At 34.3% G+C, this 22,393-nt stretch overlaps 1 protein-coding gene and 1 long non-coding RNA gene across 9 annotated transcripts in view; one reads left to right on the forward strand and one right to left on the reverse strand.

The window, feature by feature from the left end:
• The window catches only part of LOC140641305 (uncharacterized), a 68,224-nt gene extending 51,386 nt beyond the window's left edge, over positions 1-16,838 (forward strand). The window contains exons 4-5 of one of the 2 annotated variants that reach the window (XR_012037852.1): positions 6,335-6,428; positions 16,753-16,838. This is a non-coding gene — a long non-coding RNA (uncharacterized lncRNA). Of the gene's footprint in view, positions 1-6,334; positions 6,429-6,957; positions 10,318-16,752 lie in introns of those variants that run through there. The other variant, XR_012037851.1, reaches the window with a different exon arrangement.
• The window catches only part of FNIP1 (folliculin interacting protein 1), a 154,999-nt gene that overhangs the window by 45,935 nt on the left and 86,671 nt on the right, over positions 1-22,393 (reverse strand). For 6 of the 7 annotated variants that reach the window (XM_072840904.1, XM_072840903.1, XM_072840909.1 and 3 more), the window contains 6 exons: positions 19,336-19,470; positions 16,275-16,375; positions 15,785-15,859; positions 10,105-10,196; positions 4,483-4,566; positions 3,262-3,333 (listed from right to left, as the gene is read on the reverse strand). In XM_072840904.1, coding sequence (XP_072697005.1) covers positions 3,262-3,333; positions 4,483-4,566; positions 10,105-10,196; positions 15,785-15,859; positions 16,275-16,375; positions 19,336-19,470 — 559 coding nt within the window. The remainder of the gene's footprint in view (positions 1-3,261; positions 3,334-4,482; positions 4,567-10,104; positions 10,197-15,784; positions 15,860-16,274; positions 16,376-19,335; positions 19,471-22,393) is intronic. The other variant, XM_072840906.1, reaches the window with a different exon arrangement.

Consider the following 22,393-nt stretch of genomic DNA (forward strand, 5'->3'; position numbering starts at 1 on the left):
CCTAAGGATATGGTGCCAAGTACAGTAAGCCAGACAGAGAAAGACAAATACCATACAATTTCACTTATATATGGAATCTAAAAAACAAAACCAACAGAAAGAAAAAGATTCATTAACACAGAGATCAAACTGATGGTTGCCAAAGAGGACAGAGTTTGATGGGAAGGGCAAAAATGGGTGAGGGGGAGCAGGAGATACAAGTTTCCAGTTATGGAATGAGTAAGTCACAGGGATAAAAAAGACAGTATAAAGAGTCAGTGGTACTGTAAAAGTGTTGTATGGTGGTAGATGGTAGTAGCTACACTTCTGGAACACATAGCATAATGTATAGAATTTGTCAAGTCACTATGTTTACATCTAAAACAGATGTAGGGATCCCTGGGTGGCGCAGCGGTTTGGCGCCTGCCTTTGGCCCAGGGCGCGATCCTGGAGACCTAGGATCGAATCCCACATCAGGCTCCCGGTGCATGGAGCCTGCTTCTCCCTCTGCCTGTGTCTCTGCCTCTCTCTCTCTCTCTGTGACTATCATAAATAAAAAAAAAAAAAAAAAAAAAAAAAAAAAAAAAATAAAACAGATGTAACACTGTGTGTAAACAACTATATTTACAACTATGCTTCAATAAAAAGAATAAAAGTACCACTGACCCTTGAACAAGAGTTTGAAATCTGCAGATCCACTTATATGTTTTTCTTTGATAAATACAGTATAGCATTGTAAATGTATTTTATCTTCTTATGATTTTCCTAACATTTTTTGCTTATTTTATTGCAAAAATACAGTATACAATTCATATATAAAATATATGTTAATCAACTGTTCTTGCTATGAGTAAGGCTTCCTGTCAACTGTAGGCTATTAGTAGTTGAGTTTTTAGGGAGTCAAAAGTTACATACAGATTTTTCTTACTGCCCAGGGTGAGGGGAGGTTTGCGCCCCAACCCCTGGGTTATTGAAGGGTAAACTGTAATCATGAATTGCTTCTGCATAGGTAGTCAAGCCTCTGAATGTTTAATCACTTTCAGTAATAATCATGATTATACCTACTGAGCTCCAAAAAGAGAAAATCCTATAGATTGCTCTCTGGAGAACTCTAAGGGGTGACAGACACATTCCATTAGAACCCATTATGATTATAATTGCTGCAATCCCCTAATTGTGAGGATTATTCTCTTCCCAAAACCCCTCTCTCCAGAAACTCTTGCCTGGAGTGTCAAAAGCTACAACCCTTTGTTTTTCCTCAGACTAGGAATCCTCTCCTTTTCTGTACTGGATCTAGAGAGGAAAAGACATTAAGGGTTTGCTTTTGTTTGGCAATATTTCCAACCATATACCAAAAATTTGTGATGTAATCAAAAACAGGGAAGCATTATTATCATCTATAAAAAGATACGTATCACATGATTTTGATTACAACCATATACCAAAAATTTGTGATGTAATCAAAAACAGGGAAGCATTATTATCATCTATAAAAAGATACGTATCACATGATTTTGGACATCAGGAGTGAGAACTAAGAGACTGTCATTATGAAGATCTATTCAATTCTCGCTAACAAATTCAGTAATAAAGGGAAGAGCTTTATGTGCCATACAACTATCACTAATATCAATTAATTAATTAACATCAATGAATTAATTCTAAACTACTTCCTTAAAAAGACCACATTTTTCTCAATATTATAAGTAACTACTGTAAAACTTTGTAGTCTAAGACTAGATATGTATAACTAACCTGGGTGTAATTTTCAATGAAAACTCAAATGTTAATCTAAATTTGGAAAAACTATGTGGTAACAAATTCTGGTATTAAAAATAACCCTACTGGAAAAAAGAAGAAAATACACAATTAATTTAAAAGGAGTATATGAATTTAATGGCTTAAAAAAGCCTTACAGATCAATGCAGTCAGGTCCTTCAATTTACACCTAAAGAAAGTGAAGTATAGATATGAATTTATCACCTCTGAAATCTGAAATAATAACTAGATTCCTGTCACAGAAGAGAAAACTAAATCCCTAGGTTACATAGAAGCAACAAGTAATAAAAGAAATATACACTAGATTATCCTAAGAACAAGAATAAAAAATTCAGTTAGAAAAGAAGGGTGAGATTATTTGAAAGATCAAGATTTTTCATATTAGAGAGCTGGTTCTCAATTCTAACTGTCCATCAGAACGAGGTATTAAATTTTTCATTTTGTTTTGTTTTCAAATAGTTTCATCAGCCTTTCCCTAGACTACATGACAGTCTTGGAGTACATTTCAGGCATGTCAAACTTTTATTTTGAAACCTCTTGTTATTCTAATGCATACGTACGGATTACAATACTGATAAATTGGGACTTCCCATCAATACTCAAAAATGAATTATAAACAATTTAGACACCAGAGCCATATAATGTGACAATTCATATGGATAAACCACAGTGGATAAAGTTTCTCATACGTAACAATAATACAAGCCTAAGATACTCCTTTCGTTTATGCTATCTCTGAGTCCTAAGAAATACATTTTCTTTATACTGGAAGGCCCTTCTTCCATGCTTTCACCTGGATAACTCCTACTGACTTCTTAAAACACAACTCAAGTCTTATCCCTTGTAAAGTACTACTGGCCCCTGTTCCTGGCCCAAGCTAAGTTAGGTTTTCTTTCCCTAAACCTCTCTCCACATTTCTATCAGAGAACACATCATATGATGCAGGACAATTTTCCCGACTGTTTCCTCTGTAGACTCTCTGCTTGAATGTAAAATGTGGGCTTTTCTTTTTCTTTAATCTCTCACACATTTCAATAAAGGTTTGTTAGACAAATTTTGGGAGCCCATATTTGAAAACAATATGAATGGCATTGGTTCAAAATGCCTAGGTTTTTCTGGGCAAGCGACAGTCTGACAACTAAAAACTCTAGTTAAGAGTAAGCAGATATAAGCAAATGTGGGGGTTTTCTTTCCTTTTTTTTTTTTTTTTTTACTGTGCCATTTAAGCAGTCTCTTGAGCAATATTTTTTTCTTGTATTGGCTAAGTCTAAGCCAATGTGCACTCATCTAGGCCATGTTCCACTAGGCACATGTAACAGTAAATATGAAAATTTTAAATTTGAACTATTTCTCTCTGTTGATATAATTCTCTTATAAGGCTAATAACATCAACACTAAAAAACTGTGTACATGAAATTGGATGATAAAGGAAAAAATAAAAATCATTGTTGGCTAACAGTGATCTCATAAGAAAACTAGATTAATACATAAACCTGACATTACCAGAGCGTGCTATTCCACTGTCTCTGTCCTCATTCAGGTCTCTTCCAGGCATGTCCATTGGGTTGCTGTGAACTGTGAATTAAGACAAAATTGTCAGTTATAACATATAATGCTATTCAGGGTGACGTTTCTTCTGTTACATTGCAAATGAAATCATGCTCATCTCATTGCATTCCTTTATTTTTTTCAATAGCATGGCACAAACCCAACACCAAGAGCTATTACTCAGTTGAACAAGCTTTGAGAGCTATGTGAAGATTGACATATAATGTGAAAATATAATATCTAAAGAAGCAAGGGATGGCTAAAAGGAAGATACTCAAAATACATTACTAAATGACTAAAAAGCATGCTACTAAACAGTAAGAATGATTCCTGGAAGTAAATAACGGGTATATGATGGTTCACTTTACTATTCTGCCAATAACATAGGTTTAAAAACTCTTCACAATAAAAATTTTAAGAAAACAGTTTGAACAGTATGATGCCAATTAAATTATTTTTTAGAAAGGTTAATTCTAGATGACCCAAATGGCTAATATATACTTTTTGCCCATTTTTCAAATTTTCTCTAATAAATATGTATTGTTCCGATCTCACATTTGTAAGAAAAATAAATATTAATTAAAACAATAAGATAGATACAACTCCCTGGATACAGAGGCATAAACATACTCTACAATCATAAATTAAATGATATAAACAAACATACTCACATATGACTTTTACAGATCAATATAATGGTGCTTGTTCATCTAAATCTTAGCTCCAAAAGAAATCATTCTTATGAAATAACACAGATCAGAAATTTTAAAATAATAAGATAGGATATTTTCTTCAATTGGTGAACTAAGTACAAACTCTACTTAGCCATGGAAACAAGAGAGTGTCCCATGAGAAATTCTAGCTGGTATTTAAAGAAATAATGTTCATACTAAAATTTGGGTTAAGATTCTAAAGTTAAGTTATTACATAATGAAATAAGTAACAAACTGAAATTTCATGAAAATATCAATTCTACTGATAAATGAAAATTTCTGGAAATGTTGAAGAACATAACTCAGTAGACAGGAATTCAGTTCTTACACTTGCTAAGTAATGTTTTCTTAACTACACCCTCCCCAAATACATTTATATCTACTCTCTTGTTTCCACGGCTTAACTACAGATTCTAGCCACTGGAGCACACCAACTAGTCTACCCACACAGCACATCGCAAACCTGCAAAGAAAGAGGCGCTCCTGATCAGGCGGAGCGGACCCTGTTCAGAGAATGCCCGCCTGGGGCTGCAGAACTGTGATAGACCTACATGGCAAAAATGTAAAATATATATGAAAGAGGGCTGTTAGAGAAGCCACAAAGAGTCTGGAATAAAGGGTGAGCTTAGGCAGCACAAATGCAGACCAACAGATACTGATGGAACTTTTAAACTAAGTAAGAATAATTCAAGCTGGTTTCTCTTCTTTGAAACAGGATGGTTTCTCTCTGGGGATAGCTTATGTCAAACAACAATTTCATGCCTATTTACTAATAAATATTTATATAATTATAAAAAAACCCTTCCACTATACAAGGTAAAAGTTTTAATCCTTTCTAACATAAAACAATGCTTTTAAAGATTCAAAAAAGCACAAAATTTATTTGACATTTGCCAAATAAATTGATCCTTTAAAAAGAGTTTTTAAAAACTATTTTATTTATTTATTTGAGGGAGAGAGTGTGCACGAGAGAGCACAAGAGAGAAAGAGAGAGAGAGAGAGAGAATGAGAGAAAGCAAGAAGCTGAGTTGCCTGTTACACTTCATCAAGATAGCCTAAAGAGTCACCTAGGAAGTTACCTAAGATAGAATAGGGGGCTTTCTGTTTTAAAATCTATTTTTCAGATTGTTAATGGATATCTTTCTGTAACAAGAATTTCTAGAATTATACTGCATTTGCAGCAATCCTTCCATGTTTTACCTCTTCAGCTCTTTATTCAATTCTCTCTAGTTACTTCAAAACTTACCTACCCTCTTTAAATTCCTTCCCTACCCATCTCCTTCCTTATTCTCAGGATGTAACTGTCTCCCACATATACATGTGTGCACACACATATAATTCACCAGTTAGGAACTCTCCATTTCCTAGCACCTTGTCTCCAAACTAAATCACATTCGGGCCCACCTGCCTCCTTCCTGGCAGAGTAATAACAGGTAACAATATTCAAGCCTTAGTATGTCCTAGGAACCTACTCAGTGAAAAATGCTGAGCGGCTCCTCCCTCCTTCCCAAACCTAATTCTTTTATGTCAGTTAGGACCTTCAAAAATCTCACTTTACCACTTCTATCTCTAACTTTACCCCTCCTTATAACCTCCTATTCATCAACATTTAAACATAAACAAAGCTAGCGGCACCTGGATGACTCAGTCATTTAAACCTCCAACTCTTTATTTCAACTCAGGTCATTTTATGTTCATCTTAAGAGACTCCATCCTCAGCAGGCAGCCCAATACAGAACTCTATCTTAAAACCCTGAGATTAAGCCTCTTAAGACTGTTTCTCTCCCTGCCCGTCCCCTACTCTCTCTAAAAAAATTATTATAAAGAAAGCACAGTCAAAACTATTCTTTCCATATACTTAATCTTACATAGTTCAATAATTAAAATGTATTCTAAAGATTCCTCGGGGTTCTTGCAAGCCTTTCAGAGATCTGTGTAATATTCTATTTTCTTAATAAATTTAATCAAAACAACTTATTACAAGAGAATAAACACAGAAGTAGATATAAGAATTGAGTTGTAGTCTACTAAGCCATAAATTAATGTGTTTTGCAAAAATGTAAAACAACGTCACTCTTCTTCATTAAGTTCTCGTCTTGGAGAATAGTAGTCATTTCATAGCATGTTATTTATACTAACATGAAAAAGGTTGTGTTATATTTTAAGGAATAAATATTTTTAATTTTTTTGTTTTAAATTTTAATACAGTATATATCAATAAAGGTAATACACATAAACAAAAGTTCTCTGTGGTCCTCCATAATTTCTAAGTGTATAAAACTTAGAGAACTTTTCTGGTCTCTTTTCTGAGGCAGAAAGAACCGCTGCTTAAATCCTGGAAAAAAAGACTGACCTCTGAGCAGAGCTCTCCTCAACTGTGGCTTCTATTATCTCCATGAAATTGCTCACGTAAGCTACCAAAAGCCTTCCTACAGATTAATGCAGTCCATACTATTTTATATTACTTTATCGCATATTTGACGCTGACTAAATTGCCTTTGAACATTTCCCCAGTTTCCAAATATTATACACTAAGGTTTTTTTCCTTAATGCTCTATATGTGTTTCTCTTCACCTACTCTTTCCATCTTTAAACCATCATTCCCCAGGATTTTATCCTCAACAATCTTTCTCACTCTTTAACATTTCCTAGGTCATCTCATTCATTCTTAAGCTTTCACTTATCATTTACATGCTAATGCTTTACAAATCCACATAGATACAGCTAACTAACAACTGTATTCTCCCTTCTATTTTATCAAGTAGTTTCTAGGAAGCTGCCCATCTAGGGATCTTATTTCTCAAATCTCCTTATATATAGGTAAAGCCATGTGACTAGTTACCACTAATGGAATGTGAATAAAACTGATGTATTAAGGTTGGTTATGAAATGGATGCGACTTTTCCATACTCAATTCCTTTTCACTGGCTTCATGCAGCTGAGCTCAACCTTGGAAACCACATAATGAAGAAGGTAGAACTTCAAGAAGGAAGGAAATTGGACCTCTGAAACAGTGCTTGGAGAAAAACTGTTAATCAATGAGGAAACACTTTTTAAACTTCACATGACTGGAAAAAAATAACCCTATGTTGCTTTGAAATTATTATATGTTCACTAATTTTTATGTTGTAGCACCTACCCCTATATCTACTAACTATAATGGATATCTTTACTTGAATAACCAACCAATACTTCCATTCTAACATACATAAACCCCAAATCACCAATTCCTAATTTCTTCTGCTCCTCCCAATGGATGGCACCAATATCCAAGCAATTATACAACCAGACAGCAAAGGGACACACTTATTTCCTTTTTCCTCCCTTCTTTCATCTAATTACAAAGTCCCATCCACTCTATTTCCCATAATGAACCTCTCAACAGCTCTCTACCCTTGACACAATCCAGCTCTAGGTCTCCATTACCTGTCATGCGAATTACCACCAGCAGCCTTCTAACAGAGATCTTTTCCTCGATCCTACTGGTTTACTTGAATCCTTTCCCATTGCAATCAAAACATAATTCTGCAGATAAAAATCTAATCTGATCATATTTCTATATTCTGACAACTCCTCTGTGTGGCCTTCAGAATGCACTGCAAAGATCTCCAGCTATAAGGACTGTAATTGACTACATACCTCAAATTGCTGTTTTCTGACATGTGATGTTTTCCAAGGCCACATATCCCATAGGCAGAGTTCCTAACCAGTGACTGAACGTAGCCAGAAGAGTAAGTCAGGTACATTTCTGGCAACATACGGCTCACCTGTGACAACATACTTTGACCTAAGGACTTGTCAGTGGCCTTACCAAACCTTCCATGGGTTGCATGATAGGAAAGGACACTTCCATTCAATTTTCTATTTTTCTCTTTCATTTGGGGTCAGACTTGCAACACAATCTGAGGGCTCTCGTGACCTTTCCCAGTTTCCTCCTCATTTTCTCTCACACAGTCATTTCCCCTAATAATATCCTTGCATATTTGATCCTGTCTTGGCACCTGTTAAAAAACAGGTAAAGGACCCAAACTAACACACCCTCATTACTACCCAACTTCTTAAAGCCTAAGTTCAAATTCCTCACTATGGCCCAAGGTGCCCTTTGTCATCAACCTCCCACAAACTTTTTCATTTCTTTTAACTTTCATTACTCCTATTCTTGACTCCATCAACGCTGATTTATTCACATTATTTACTCATGCTATGATCTCTTAACTCCTAGGTCTGTGCACATACTACTGCTTTTTCCTAAAACATTTCTAGTCCCCAAACACAGGGCTAATCCTTCAAGATTAGGCTTCCCTTCTTTAAGAAAGTCTGAGACTCTCTAGGACTGAATTAGGTACTCTTCCTCATTTGTATCACACCATGCTCTTTAACATTAACTGCACTCTACTATAATTGTTGCATTATTTGTATGACTTCCACTAACTATAAATCTGTTGAGGCAGGAAATGTGTCTGGTTTACCACTGCATGTACCCTCAGGGCCTAGCAGAGTGCTTAGCATACAACACGTACTTGGTAAGTATTTGCTGATAAATTGGAAATGTAAAGAAAATAAGAAATGGTACTCAAATATCCTTGATTCACAATTACAAACATACAAGTAAAAGCCACTCATTATTTAAGTCTATACTTTGTTAAATGGATTCACTTCCTAACCTATATTAAAACAAAGATGGGTATACCTAGCATCCATAAGGTGATTTACTGTTATAAGCGATAATGGATTTGTATTATTAAAATAAATAGCTTTTAATTAACTTATTGAGCTTTGAAAAGTATCACATTATAACGGAAAAAGAGACAAGTGAATCTTTTCAGAAGATTCAGAAAATCTTTCAGGAGAATCTGAAAAGATTCAGTTGTCTCCCTGTCACATTTTTACTTCATTAAACCAATGAAATAATCAAGTGAGTTAAGAAAAAGCAGAACCCCTCTAATTTTTCTAAAAAATGTGCAAACTTTCTTTTTTTTTTAATTTATTTATTTTGAGAGAGAGAGAGAGAGAGACAGAGAGAGAGAGAGAATCTAAAAGTAGGGGGAAGGACAGAGGGAAAGAAAGAATCTCAAGCAAATTCACCACTGAGCACAGAGCCTGACACGGGGCTTGATCTCACATCCCTGAGATCATGACCTGAGCCACAAATCAAGAGTCACTTGATTTCACTTAACCAACTGAGCCACCCAGGTACCCCAAATGTGCAAACTTTTAAAATTACATGCCTGACACTATAACTAGCCCACACTACTTGCTGAATAAATGGTTGCTTGTTTGAATAAACATGAACTATAAAAAATAATAGAATACAATATGATTCAAGCTGGAAGAAAAACTGTTTCCTACTTATATATTTAACTAATATTTATTCAAATCAATTCCAAATGAAAATTCTCACTAAATAAAGAATAAAAGAAATATTTATCCTAGTCTAATTCCTGTCCACATTCTGGCATGCTATAGTTATTTACACACCAGGAACATGGAAGCAACAATTCAGTTGAACTTTGTAGGGTAAAACAAATGACCAGAAATTTTAGGAACAGTTTGTCATTTCAGAAGTTGAACTTAAATAGTAACAATCAACTATTCAAATTACTAAATAAGCTGTTATTTTAATGAATATTTTAAAGAACATCAAATCTGAGTATCTGCTCATCTATCTGAATTCAGGTCACAAAAATGAGCACCATTTTAAAATTACTTTTATGGTTAGGGAAGAGACAAAGGAAAAAGTGTAATACCGGTCTTCCTCAGCTGAAATATTGTAAAAAGCTGAGAAGGACTTTTTATATCAATGAGCCTTTTAAAGATGCATAAAGTTAAAAACAAAAAACAAACCAGATATATCTTCAGCAGTTCTTTTTCAGATACAAAAATGAATATTATGTTCAAATATACAAAAATTATGTTTTTCAAATAATATAAACATTATACATACTTCCAATTTAAATCCCTTTTCTACTTCTAGTATGTCAAAATCTGTGGTCTTATAAAAGATCTATATTATTAAGAAAGAACTGCAAATCTTTGTTATACTGTTAACCTATTTAAAACTTATAAAACCAAAGGAACCATTTACCTATATTTCCAAGTAGTCCATTAATAACTGTGTTATTATCAGCCTTTAATGTACTGTTGTCCTGATTGATGAATTCAAGACTGTCTTGAAGCCTAAAGGAGGAAAAGAAACAATAAATTGCAAATTCATCTTATGCTCTTTTTGGCAACTCTTTGCATATCTCAATGAAATCTTAAGTGTAAAACAGCTTTTTTTTTTTTTAAGTTTTAAGTATTCTTGTTAGTACCATAAACTACCTAATCTTTTAAATAAGAGGTTGGTGGGGATCCCTAGGTGGCGCAGCGGTTTGGCGCCTGCCTTTGGCCCAGGGCACGATCCTGGAGACCTGGGATCGAATCCCACATCGGGCTCCCGGTGCATGGAGCCTGCTTCGTCTTCTGCCTGTGTCTCTGCCTCTCTCTCTCTCTCTCTCTCTCTGTGTGTGTAACTATCATAAATAAATAAAAATTAAAAAAAAAAAATAATAAGAGGTTGGTAAACTACACTTGGAGGGCTAAATATAGCCTGCTGCCTGTTTTTATAAATAAAGTTTTAATGGAACATAGATATGCCCTTTCACATATGTACTGCATATGGCTGCTTTAATGCTACAGCTGAGAAACCAGACATATTGTCTGGCCCACAAAGCCAAAATTATTTACTATCTAGACCTTTACAGAATTACTGACCCTAATTTAAATTGTAAAGCTTTTCCCTCATATTTTGGACCTGACGTTATTTTCTAAACTTCTAGCAGGGAAAAAAGAAGAAAAAAAAAGAAAAAAGAAAAGAAAAGAAGAAAAGAAAAGAGAAGAACAAAAATCAACCAAATATCAAAATAGTGTCATTTGTTCACACATTATAAATGATCACTCCTGTTAGTAAATTATCTGAATAACAAAAATTAAACTACTTTATGTTCTTAGTACAAAGTATCCTTCCTAGGGATTTTAAGAACCTATAAAAAATTTAGAAAAGATGAAGAAACTGAAAGGATCCGAGGTAAAATCAGTGATTCCAACGTGAGGATCTCTAATTTCTACTTTAGTATTAAACTCTTAAAAATTAGCACTTTTAGCGTCAGTATATTTTAAGCATCTCTAACACTGTGAAAAAACATCTCTCCCTTTTCTTCCTTCCTAACAGAAAAGTTAATAAGCAGCTACAAGTATTAGAACCTCAGCTAATAGAACTCCTGAGAGGTCTTCTTGGAGCATTTACAATTAATGGAACTTTTGAGAATTTTTCTAGTTTTGAGTAGGCTCCTTGCTACCTCCTGCTGCTTTTGACTTTGGGTAACCCCAGAGATTCTGGCTAGCTGGCATTCTAATCTGGTCCCTGCAGAATCCATCGCTGGAATCCACTAACACCTCACCCTAGCCTCAGTCTTTCATTTACTAGGTTCCGGCATGTAGCACCGGATTCCAATTATCAGGCCTGCCTTTGTTTCAGCTTCACTTTTCTAATCTTGGCATTAATACCTTGGGGTATTCTTATGCCCCACGATGGGTGATCTAGACTACTCCTGACTGCAAAGGTAAATTTTTTTTTTAAGATTTTATTTATTTAAAAAAAAAAGATTTTATTTATTTATTCATGAGAGACATAGAGAGAGAGAGAGAGAGGCACAGACACAGGCAGAGGGAGAAGCAGGCTCCATGCAGGGAGCCCGACGCGGGATTCAATCCCGGGTCTCCAGGATCACATCCTGGACTGAATGCAGCGCTAAACCACTGAGCCACCCGGGCTGCCCTGTAGAGTTAATTCTGAAGTGATCTGAAAACTGAAGAGCACATATATAGATGCTAACTTGGCATGGCACTACAAAATGTAAAATAAGTATCTCATCTTAACATGGGAATGTTCTCAACATTTTACTTCTAGCTATAGCTTCTAGAAGCAAATTAGGAAAGAGAAAGCACATTCCCTATTCTTCAACTAAACTCAAATGAGAAGTAATCTGGACTCCAAACACAAAGTGGCTGAATGAATTAAAAAAATAACACCCAACAATATGCTGCCTACAAGAGACTCACTTCAGCTTTGAGAACGCATATAGGCTCAATGTGAAGGGATAGGAAAAGAATCCATATAAGTGGAAATCGAAAAAGAGCAAAGAAAGCTACACTTATATCAGAAAAAATGGACTTCAAGCCAAAAATAGTAACAAGAGACAGAAATGGTCATACAAAAGAGGAGCAATTCATCAAGAAGATATAGCATAAATACAAATGCACTCAACATTAGAGCACCTAAACATGTTAAGCAAATAACTAACGGATCTAAAGAGACAAGACTGCGATAATTAGTAAAGGGCTTTATTTTTTTGTTGTTTTTTAAAAGATTTTATTTATTCATGAGAGACATGGAAAAAGAGAAAGAGGCAGAGACATAGACAGAGGGAGAAGCAGGCTCCATGCAGGAAGCCCAATATGGGACTCAATCCCAGACTCCAGTATCACGCCCTGAGCCAAAGGCAGACACTCAACCGCTGAGCCACCCAGGCGTCCCTGGGACTTTAATACTCTACTTCCAACAATGAATAGATCAACCAGACAGGAAGTCAACAAAGAAATGTTGAACTTGAACCATACCTTAGGCCAAATGGAATTAACAGATAGATAGATCCAACAGCAGCAGAATGCCATTCTTCTCAAGTGTGCATGGAACATTTTAGGAATAAATGATGATAGGAAAACTGGATAACCACATGCAAATGAGTGAAATTAAAACTTTATATTACACTACTATATGCAGTTATACAGCAATAAAGTGGATAACCTATAAGAAAGGGATAAATTCCTAGAAACATACAACCTACCAGGAATGAGTCATAAAGAAATAAAAAATCGAAACAGACCAATAATAAGTAAGGAGAATGAATCATTAATCAAAAACCTCCCAACGCTGGGACGCCTGGGTGGCTCAGCGGTTGAGCATCTGCCTTTGGTTCAGAGCGTGATCCTGGGGTCCTGAGATCGAGTTCCGTATCGGGCTTCCCACAGGGAGGCTGCTTCTCCCTCTGCCTATGTCTCCACCTCTCTCTGTGTGTCTCTCATGAATAAACTCTTAAGAAAAAAAAAAAAAGAAAGAAAGAAAAGAAAAAAGAAAAGAAAAGAAAAGAAAAGAAAAGAAAAGAAAAGAAAAGAAAAGAAAAGAAAAGAAAAGAAAAAAAAGAAAAGAAAAGAAAACCTCCCAACACAGAAAAGCCAAAGGGACCAGATGGTTTCCTTGGTAGATTCTACCAAATATTTAAAGAAGAATTAATGCCAATTCTACTCAAACTGTTCAATAAATAAAAGAAGGAACACTACAAAACACATCTTACAAAGCCAGCATTGCCCTGACAACCAAGAAAATTTTCACCACTTCTCCTGATTATTATAAATGCAAAGATTCTCCACAAAATATTAGCAAACCAAATTCAAAAGAATATTAAAAGGATCATTTAATATGATCAAGTAAGATTTATCACTGGGATGCAAGGATGCAAGCAATAAATGATAATTACCACATTAAAAGAATGAAAGATAAAAATCATACCATCATGTCAATAGATGCAAAAAAGCATAGGACAAAATACAACATCTTTCCACGAAAAAAATCCTCCAAAAAGAGGTTGAAAGAACAAATATTGTTAAAATGTTCATATTACCCAAAGTCATCTATAGATTCAATGCAATTCTTATCAAAGTTCCAATGGCATTCTTCATAGAAATAAGAAAAAAATCCTAAAATCTGTATGAAGCTACAAAAAGACTCTGAATAGCCAAAGCAATCCTGACAAAAAGAACAAAGCTGGAGAGATCACACTTTTTGATTTCAAACTATACTACAAAGTTCAGGTAATCAAAACAGTATAGTACTGGCATAAAAATAGACACACAAACCAATGGAACAGAATCAAGAGCCCAGGAAAAAAACCCTGCATATACAGTCAACTAGTATTTGATAAGGGACCCAAGAACATTTAACAGGGAAAAGATAGTACCTTCAAAAAATTATGACAGAAAAACTGAATAACCACATGCAGATGAATGAAATTTAAATTATCTTATACCACTCACAAAAATGAACTCAAAATTGATTAAAGACATAAACAAAAGACTCCAAAACTGCATATCTTCTAGAAGAAACCATAAGGGAAAGAAAGCTCTTTGACACTGGTCATAGCAACAATTTCTACATATGACATAAACAGCACAAGCAACAAAAGCAAAAATAAGTAAATGGGAATACATCACACAAAAAGCTTCTATACTGCAAATAACTGACAAAATGAAAAAGCAATCTATGGAATGGTAAAAAAAATGCAAATCCTTTATCTGATGAAGGGTTAATATCCAAAATATATAAATAATCCACAAAAATCAATGGCAAAAAAAAATCTAAAAAAATTAATACTTCTGAATATTCAGAAGAACTGAATAGACAATTTTCCAAAGAAGATATGCAAATGACCAAGAGGTACATGAAAAGATGCTCAACATCACTAATCATCAGGGAAATGCAAATCATACCACAAAAAGGTATTACTTCACACCTTTTTTAATAGTTAACATCAAAAAGACAAGAAATGATATCAAGTGGTGGACAGGGTATGGAGAAGAAGGAACCCTTGGGCACTGCTGGTGGGAATATAAATTGATACAGCCACTGTGAAAACAGTATGAAGGTTCTTCAAAAAATTAAAAATAGAAACTACCATATGATCCAGGAATCCCACTTCTAGATATATATCCAAAGGAACTGAAATAAGGATCTCATAGAGATATCTGCACTCAGGTGTTCACTATAGCATTAGTGACAACTGTCAATAAATGGAGACAAACTAAATGTCTATCAAAAGATGAATGGATAAAAATGTCATACACACACACACAGCCATGAGAAAAGGAAATCCTGCCATTTGAGACAACCTGAATGAACATTAAGGGCATCATGCTAAGTGAAATAAGTCAGAGAAATATAAATACTGTATAGTATCACTCACATGTGTAATATAAAAAATTGAACATAGAAAAACAGAAAGCAGGGTGGTGGTTACCAGGGGCTGAGAGTAGGGGAAATGGGGAGGTAACAAAGTGTATAAACTTCAGTTATAAAATTAGTAAGTTCTGGGATCTAATGTATAGCATGCTATCGATAGCTAATAATACTGTTATTTTATATACTTGAAAGTTGCTAAGATGGGGATCCCTGGGTGGCTTAGCGGTTTGGCGACTGCCTTCGGCCCAGGGCGTGATCCTGGAGTCCTGGAATCGAGTCCCACATCAGGCTTCCTGCATGGAGCCTGCTTCTCCCTCTGCCTGTGTCTCTGCTTTTCTCTCTGTGTCGCTCATGAATAAATAAATAAAATCTTAAAAAAAAAAAAAGTTGCTAAGAGAGTAAATCTTAGCTGATCTTACCACAAAAGAGAAACGATAATTTTGACAAGATGGAGGTATTAGTTAGCTAATTATATGGTGGTAATCATTTTGCAACATATTAAATAAATGTGTTGCTCACATTAAATTTACAGTGTTGCATGTCAATTATATCTCAATAAAGCTAAAAGAAAAAAGTCTAGCCTCCACAAACTTTCAGATTTAAGCAATGGAAGAAAATTCAATTGAAACTGCAACCCTGAGAATAGTTTATTAGTTTTCATGCTTTGCATGTCCTAAATAATACATTTTTCTCAGCATTCATAATCACTTACGTATTGAGACTTCCACAGATACTGCTGCCAGTTCGTGCAGTAAAAACTTTGCTGAGCATAAGTTGTGGAGGGGAACTACAAAGGAAAAGAAATGGACAGAGAGAGATCAAAACTAAAACACAAGGAACTTCTCAATTTATTACAAATTAGGGACACTTGGGTGGCTTAGTCAGTTAAGTATCTGACTTCTGATTTCGGCTATGGTCATGGTCTCAGGGTTGGGAGATTGAGCTCCGTGTCAGGCTTCATGCTATGGTATGGAGTCTGCTGAAGATTCTCTCTCCCCCTCTCTCTATGCCCCTCTCCCCCACAAAAAGACATAAATCACAGAGATTTCACTCCATAGTTACAACAGTCATGAAGCAGCATGAACCCCATAAAACACTGTAAGTCTGACATGTTCAATCTATGTGAAGACTACAGGGAATTCTCTCATCTTCAAAAATTACATGTTCTAAAATGGATTATGAAAAATCAGAAAAGCCCTCACCGGATCTGATGAATTTTTAAGGTGGACCCTTTGTAGCTCATTGCTACAGAGCCAAACATCATCTCTCCAAGCATATTGGCATCAGAAGAGCACCGAGAACCCTAAAAAATAATTGTAACATTAATAGAACTGCAGAATTTACAACCTATTTCAAATCCTGAGTTCTACTGAAAATTCCTTTGCTGTAGTTATTCTTTATAATTCTATATACTCTTTAAAAAAGTGATTCTACATTGTATACAATGTTCTATAGCTTGAGTTTCTTCATTGCACAATGTGTTACAGACTTAACCATATCGTTATACAAAGACTCCTTTTGAAGAGCTGCATAGTATTCTACAGTATGAAAATTACAGTTTCCCTTACTAATGGACATTTAGGTTACTTCCAGGTTTTTGCTACTATAATAATGCTTAATGCCTAAATGAACACTGACTGTTAACTACATCTCGTGCATACATATGCAATGTTTTTCCAGGACAGAAAATAAGAAATTCAATTCAGTGAACATGCAGTACAGCTTTTACCGCTCCTACTGTGCAAAAGAGCTATCTACAAACACGGTAATTTATTTTGCTATTTTTTATAAGGACTTATTTAAAACATTAGAATGTCTTGTTCTCAAAGAAATCCAATTAGAAGTTATTCCTTTCCATTCCTCTTTGTCATCATTTAGGAGTCAGAAAAAAGGGTGAAATTGAACTCATACATTTACTTACTAATTAGATACTGTGGTCAATAACACTAACTACCCACAATATATCTTATTCCTTATTTTTTGAGGTCTCATATGTTTCAGGGCAACAATGTACCTAACAACAACAATAAAAAAGTGGATTTCATAGCCTCCCTTGTAGACGAATTGACAGTTGGTTTCTACATCCAAAGGGTTAAACTAATGGTTGGAGTAGCAGCTTTCAGAATTCATGTGTTTATATGCATTCAACAAAAGCCCAGTCAATGAGATTACACATTAACTCTGGCTAAGTAGAAAGATAAGGATGCCTTGGGTTCTAAAGCCATCTCGAGGCCCATGTCTCATACTCAGAGGGCCTTTCAGACTTCTTGTCACAAGAACAAAATAATCCCTAGGAATAGCGATTCCTAATTTACACAGTTATACAATAAGTGATGAGGAATAGGACCTAAACTATAGAAGTCAGTAATTGAGTATTATTCGCGAATTTCACTAAGCCATTCCATCATAAAAAAAAAATTAGTAGGAGTTTAAAAAAAATACTTTAAAAAAGACTGTTCTGGTGATAACAATAAAGTGATGAAGACCTCCATTTTACATGGGAGGCCAGGGAATACATCTGCATACTATTTTTATTTTTATGGGATTTTTCCACTCTTCTGCTTATTTATTGCCCACCTGGGCTAGAAAAAACCTACATTTACCTTTGTTATCTCTCTTAAGCATCTTCAAATAGCAATCTATTTCATTATACAGAACTATTTTGTATTAGTTTTTATATATACTCATTTATATATTATTTTTTCTCTCTTAAGGTGCCATGTAGTCTTTATTTTGTTTTAATAAAGACACAAAGCTAGTGTTTAAGACAAAAATCACCTTTTATATACCTAGTTACTGAAAGAACTCATCCATGTATCTGGTTAAGATAAAATTTTTATTTCAAAACACAAAGGTTTGGGTACTAAGAACAACATTTTAGAAACAGTGCCAAATAATTTTTTTAGCGATGAAGTGTGAAGGTTTGTTGTTTTTTTAAAAAGATCAATGCCTATCTTCAAAATTATTATGAATTTAAGTATCACAGAATTTATAGATTTTACTACAAAAACTAGAAACAAGCTCTCAGGAAGCAAAATACAGTAAAAATAAATTGGTATTTGAATTATATAAAACCATATAGTTTGCCAGTAAAGATTCTCCTTGCCTGCTCTAATACATATGAAATAATTATCATGTCACTAGCATGTTATATATTTTAATGTGACATAATCTGTAATAAAAGTTCTCATTTAAAAAGTGCTATTATTACCTTTATGCCTTATAAGGCCCTTATATAAAAGGCCAATTTTTAAAAATTACTTATTGCTGGATGCTATTAATCTGTAATAATCTGTATAAATCAAAGATCATGTTCTAGCTATCCGAAATCACATTTTATCAAGTGTAGTGAACTATATGCTATAATAATTCAATGTCTCTTGCTAAAAAAAAAAAGCGTATTTCCAGGACCATATTGAAATACAAGTTTACACAATTCATCAAATCAGCAAACATCCAAACTGGTATAAATATGATGAAGTCACACAGCATAACACTATTAGGAATTTACTAAAGTATCATGCTTAAGCTGGAGGAGAAACGGGGAAGACAGGAGAAAAGTCTAGTAGTATCTAGATTTTGAAAAACTTTGGAGATCTTTCACATACACTGTCACATTGACATGATAGAAGGGTCTCTTCCCATCCAAACGTAATTACCTAATTACAAATAATTTAAAGGCCCAGAATTCTATGTTGGTATTGCTAAATATAAAATACTTGTGATTCATTCATGCAAGCTGGATGAGACAAATAAATTCATATAGATGACATTGTCTGAAAACAATCTTACATAAAATATAACAAGTTTATACAGAAGTTCCCATTAAGTACTAATTTGTTTAATTTTGTATTTTAAAAAGAAGGGTCACATTACTTCTGAAAAATATAAATAAATGCCCATTTCTGCATGTGTATACTTCCAATCATACTTTAATTTCACACTACAGCCAAATTGTATTATTTTATGTTTATATTCATATTTCAATAATTTAAAATTATCTAAAATTAATTATTCTGGTAGCCCCAAAAATCTGAATTGGGAAAGGGAGAAATTTCTCCTTGCTATCTATGCTATAGTTCTCTGAACTTCTCCTAAGATTTATCAAAATGTATCAACTTACTTGTTTAACTACCTGCCTCCCCAGGAGGATAAAGACTAGCTCCTGTTGTATCCTCAGTCTCTAAGATAGTACACAACACACTGTAGGTACTCAAAGATATTTGTGAATGAATGAAAAATAAATGACATCAATGATCTTACTTGGTACTTAGGACACTGGTCTTTTACATCAGAAGATGAAGTCATAGAACTATCCAATGAGGAAGAACTGTCTCCTCCAGGTTTCAGTTGGCAGCATTTCCCAAAGACTTTTACTTGAGCATCACTACAGAGTTTCTGAAATAGAGATATTATGCCCGTTCATATTTTAATACACTTTTCATCATATATAAGTTTAATTATAGTATTAAAAACTTTTGAAAAAGCCAAGTATGAAATAACTCAAAATAGAGTGATTTGATAGAGTGCATTTTACTGCATTTTCTCCAGGACTGTTTTCTATTCTTGTGGATGTTATATTGTGCTCTTCTCACCAACATTATCAAGTGATGGTTTTTCTAGATTATTATGGCGTACAATATTCATTACTAGTGACTTAATATACTGTAGCAGTTTTGGAATTATTTGGTCTCAAACCACATTCAGGTCTCTGTGTGAATTATATCAATATTTTTCCAAATAAGAAATTAAAACTGAGAAACTTTAAAACATTAATTCATTTAAATATAATAATACACTCATTACAAGTTAACATTAACACATTTTTATGAAAAAAAACTTCTATGGAGAGATGTAGGGATGGGAGAAGAAATGCAAATGAAGCTTTCATATTTTACTAAATGTGTGTGGGGTGTCTTAACATATATGAATATATGTTTATTGTTTTGAGATAAGAATGTATTAATGTATTGAACAGTTAAATTTTTAGTAATAGCTGAGTTTAGGACCAGAAGGTTGTACAAAAGTGTAGTATGAAAGAATCATGTATTTCTATTCCTTTTTCTTTAAAGTCTTGCTTTCCTCTTATTCCCCAAAAGGTTCTAAAGCTTCCACTGCTCACAATTATTAAAGATGCAATCCACCAAAGACTCTGATACTCCTAAAAGTATTCCGGTGCTTTATCACAGTTACGAGTATATACACTCTTCCACATAAAAAGAACTCAGGTAGGTTTTCAGTAGTAGTAATCTGACTAAAATCACAATTTTTGAAGACCAATTAATTTTATACTTGCCACCATCACCAATGGCATTGTAAAAGAGAACACATGATAATTCCAAAATTATCTCTAACCAAAAATGTAAAGAGACAGCATGATAAACTAAAAAGAAGGACTTTATAACTAAATAGACACGTATTTAAATCCTGGCTCCTAGGAATTTACCTGACCTCTCTAAGCTTATGTATTTAATGGAGACAAAAACCCTACCTAATGAGTATAGAGTATTTGTGACACTTAAAGGACATGTATGTGTGTGTGTGTGTATTCTCATTACATACTTACATATAAATAAATAAATAAAGTGCCCTACACAGTGTCTAGAACTAGCACATGCTTACTGAATGCCTACTGAAATAACTCAATGCCTACTTTGGAGTCAGGAATCTTACTAGATATTTCCATTTATATTAATTCATTTAGAGATTTATTAAAAATATTTATATTCTTAGTACTGATATTTGTGGCCACAACTTAATAAATTTCCACTTAATGATCACCATCAAAATGATAGGCCTTTAAGCAGATTTTCTATAAAACTCAGGATAGTAGATATTATAACCCAGTTTAACTGATAAGAAACCTGAAGCCTAGAGAGGTTAAGTAACTTCACCAAGGTTATAAGAACTAGTAGGTTCTATAATATACTAAAAGGCAAAACCTAGCTGGGTTTACATGAAAGACACTCAGTATTACTAATAATTAGGGAAATGGAAACTAAAACCACAATGAGATATCACTTCATGCCTATTAGAATGGTCATCATCAATAAATCAAGAGATAACAAATACTGGCATGGATGTGGAGAAAAGGGATACTTTGTGCACTATTGTAAATTGGTACAGCACTATGAAAAATGGCATGGAAGATCCTCCAAAAATTAAAACTTGAACTACATTACAATCCAGTAATTCCATATCTGGGAATACACATTCAGAGGAAATAAAAACACTCATTGAAAAATACATCTGCATCCCCATGTTCATGGCATTATTTACAATAGTCAAGACATAGAAAGAACCTAAGTTCTTATCTGAACATATAAATGGATAAAACAGTTGTGATATATATATATATATACACACATAGTATTATTCAGCTGTAAAAAAATGAGGAAATCCTACCATTTGTAACAGGATGGACAGACCCTGAAGGCATTATGCTAATCAAAACCTCAGACAGAGAGAAACAAATATTGTTCAGACTTGTGGTTACCAGAAGTGGAGAGCAGGGGGAGGGGCATTGGAGAAAGATGGTCAAAGGGTACAAATATGGGCAGCCCAGGTGGCTCAGCGGTTTAGCGCCGCCTTCAGTCCAGGGCGTGATCCTGGAGACCCAGGATCTAGTCCCACATCAGGCTCCCTGCATGGAGCCTGCTTTTCTCCCTCTGCCTGTGTCTCTGCCCCTCTCTCTCTCTCTCTCTCTCTCTCTCTGTGTATCTCTCATGAGTAAATAAATAAAATCTTAAAAAAAAAAATAAAGAGTACAAATATCCAGTAATAAGATAAATAAGTACTAAAGGATAGTAATGTACGACACAATAACTATAGATAACAATGCCATATGATAGCGTAGGAAAGTTGTTAAAGAGAGTAAATTCTAACAGTTTTCATCATAAACAATTTTTTCCTTTTCTTTTTATTCTATTTATATGAGAAGATAACTGTTAGCTGAACCTATGGTGATAATAACTTCACAGTATATGTAAATAAAACCATAAGGCTGTGCATTTAAAACCTATGGAGCAATATCAATTATTTCTCCATAAAACTGGGGGGAAAACCCAAACTCAGTGGGCCTGAATTATCCCCTATTGTAGACCACCATTTTGTAAGTTAACAAAGCGTGGTACTATGTGTATCAGTACTATGTGTATCAGTAACTAAGAAACAGAGTTGAATGAAATAGTCTTTTTCCTCATGGAACTAACAATCTCTATGGGAGGAAGAGACATTCAACAAATAATTAGACAAATATGTATAATGAAATATACATTTCAAATATGTCCAATTATGCTAGCAACAGCTAACTCATATAGCA

The sequence above is a fragment of the Canis lupus genome, chromosome 10 (assembly GCF_048164855.1).
Source record: "Canis lupus baileyi chromosome 10, mCanLup2.hap1, whole genome shotgun sequence".
NCBI lineage: Eukaryota > Metazoa > Chordata > Mammalia > Carnivora > Canidae > Canis > Canis lupus.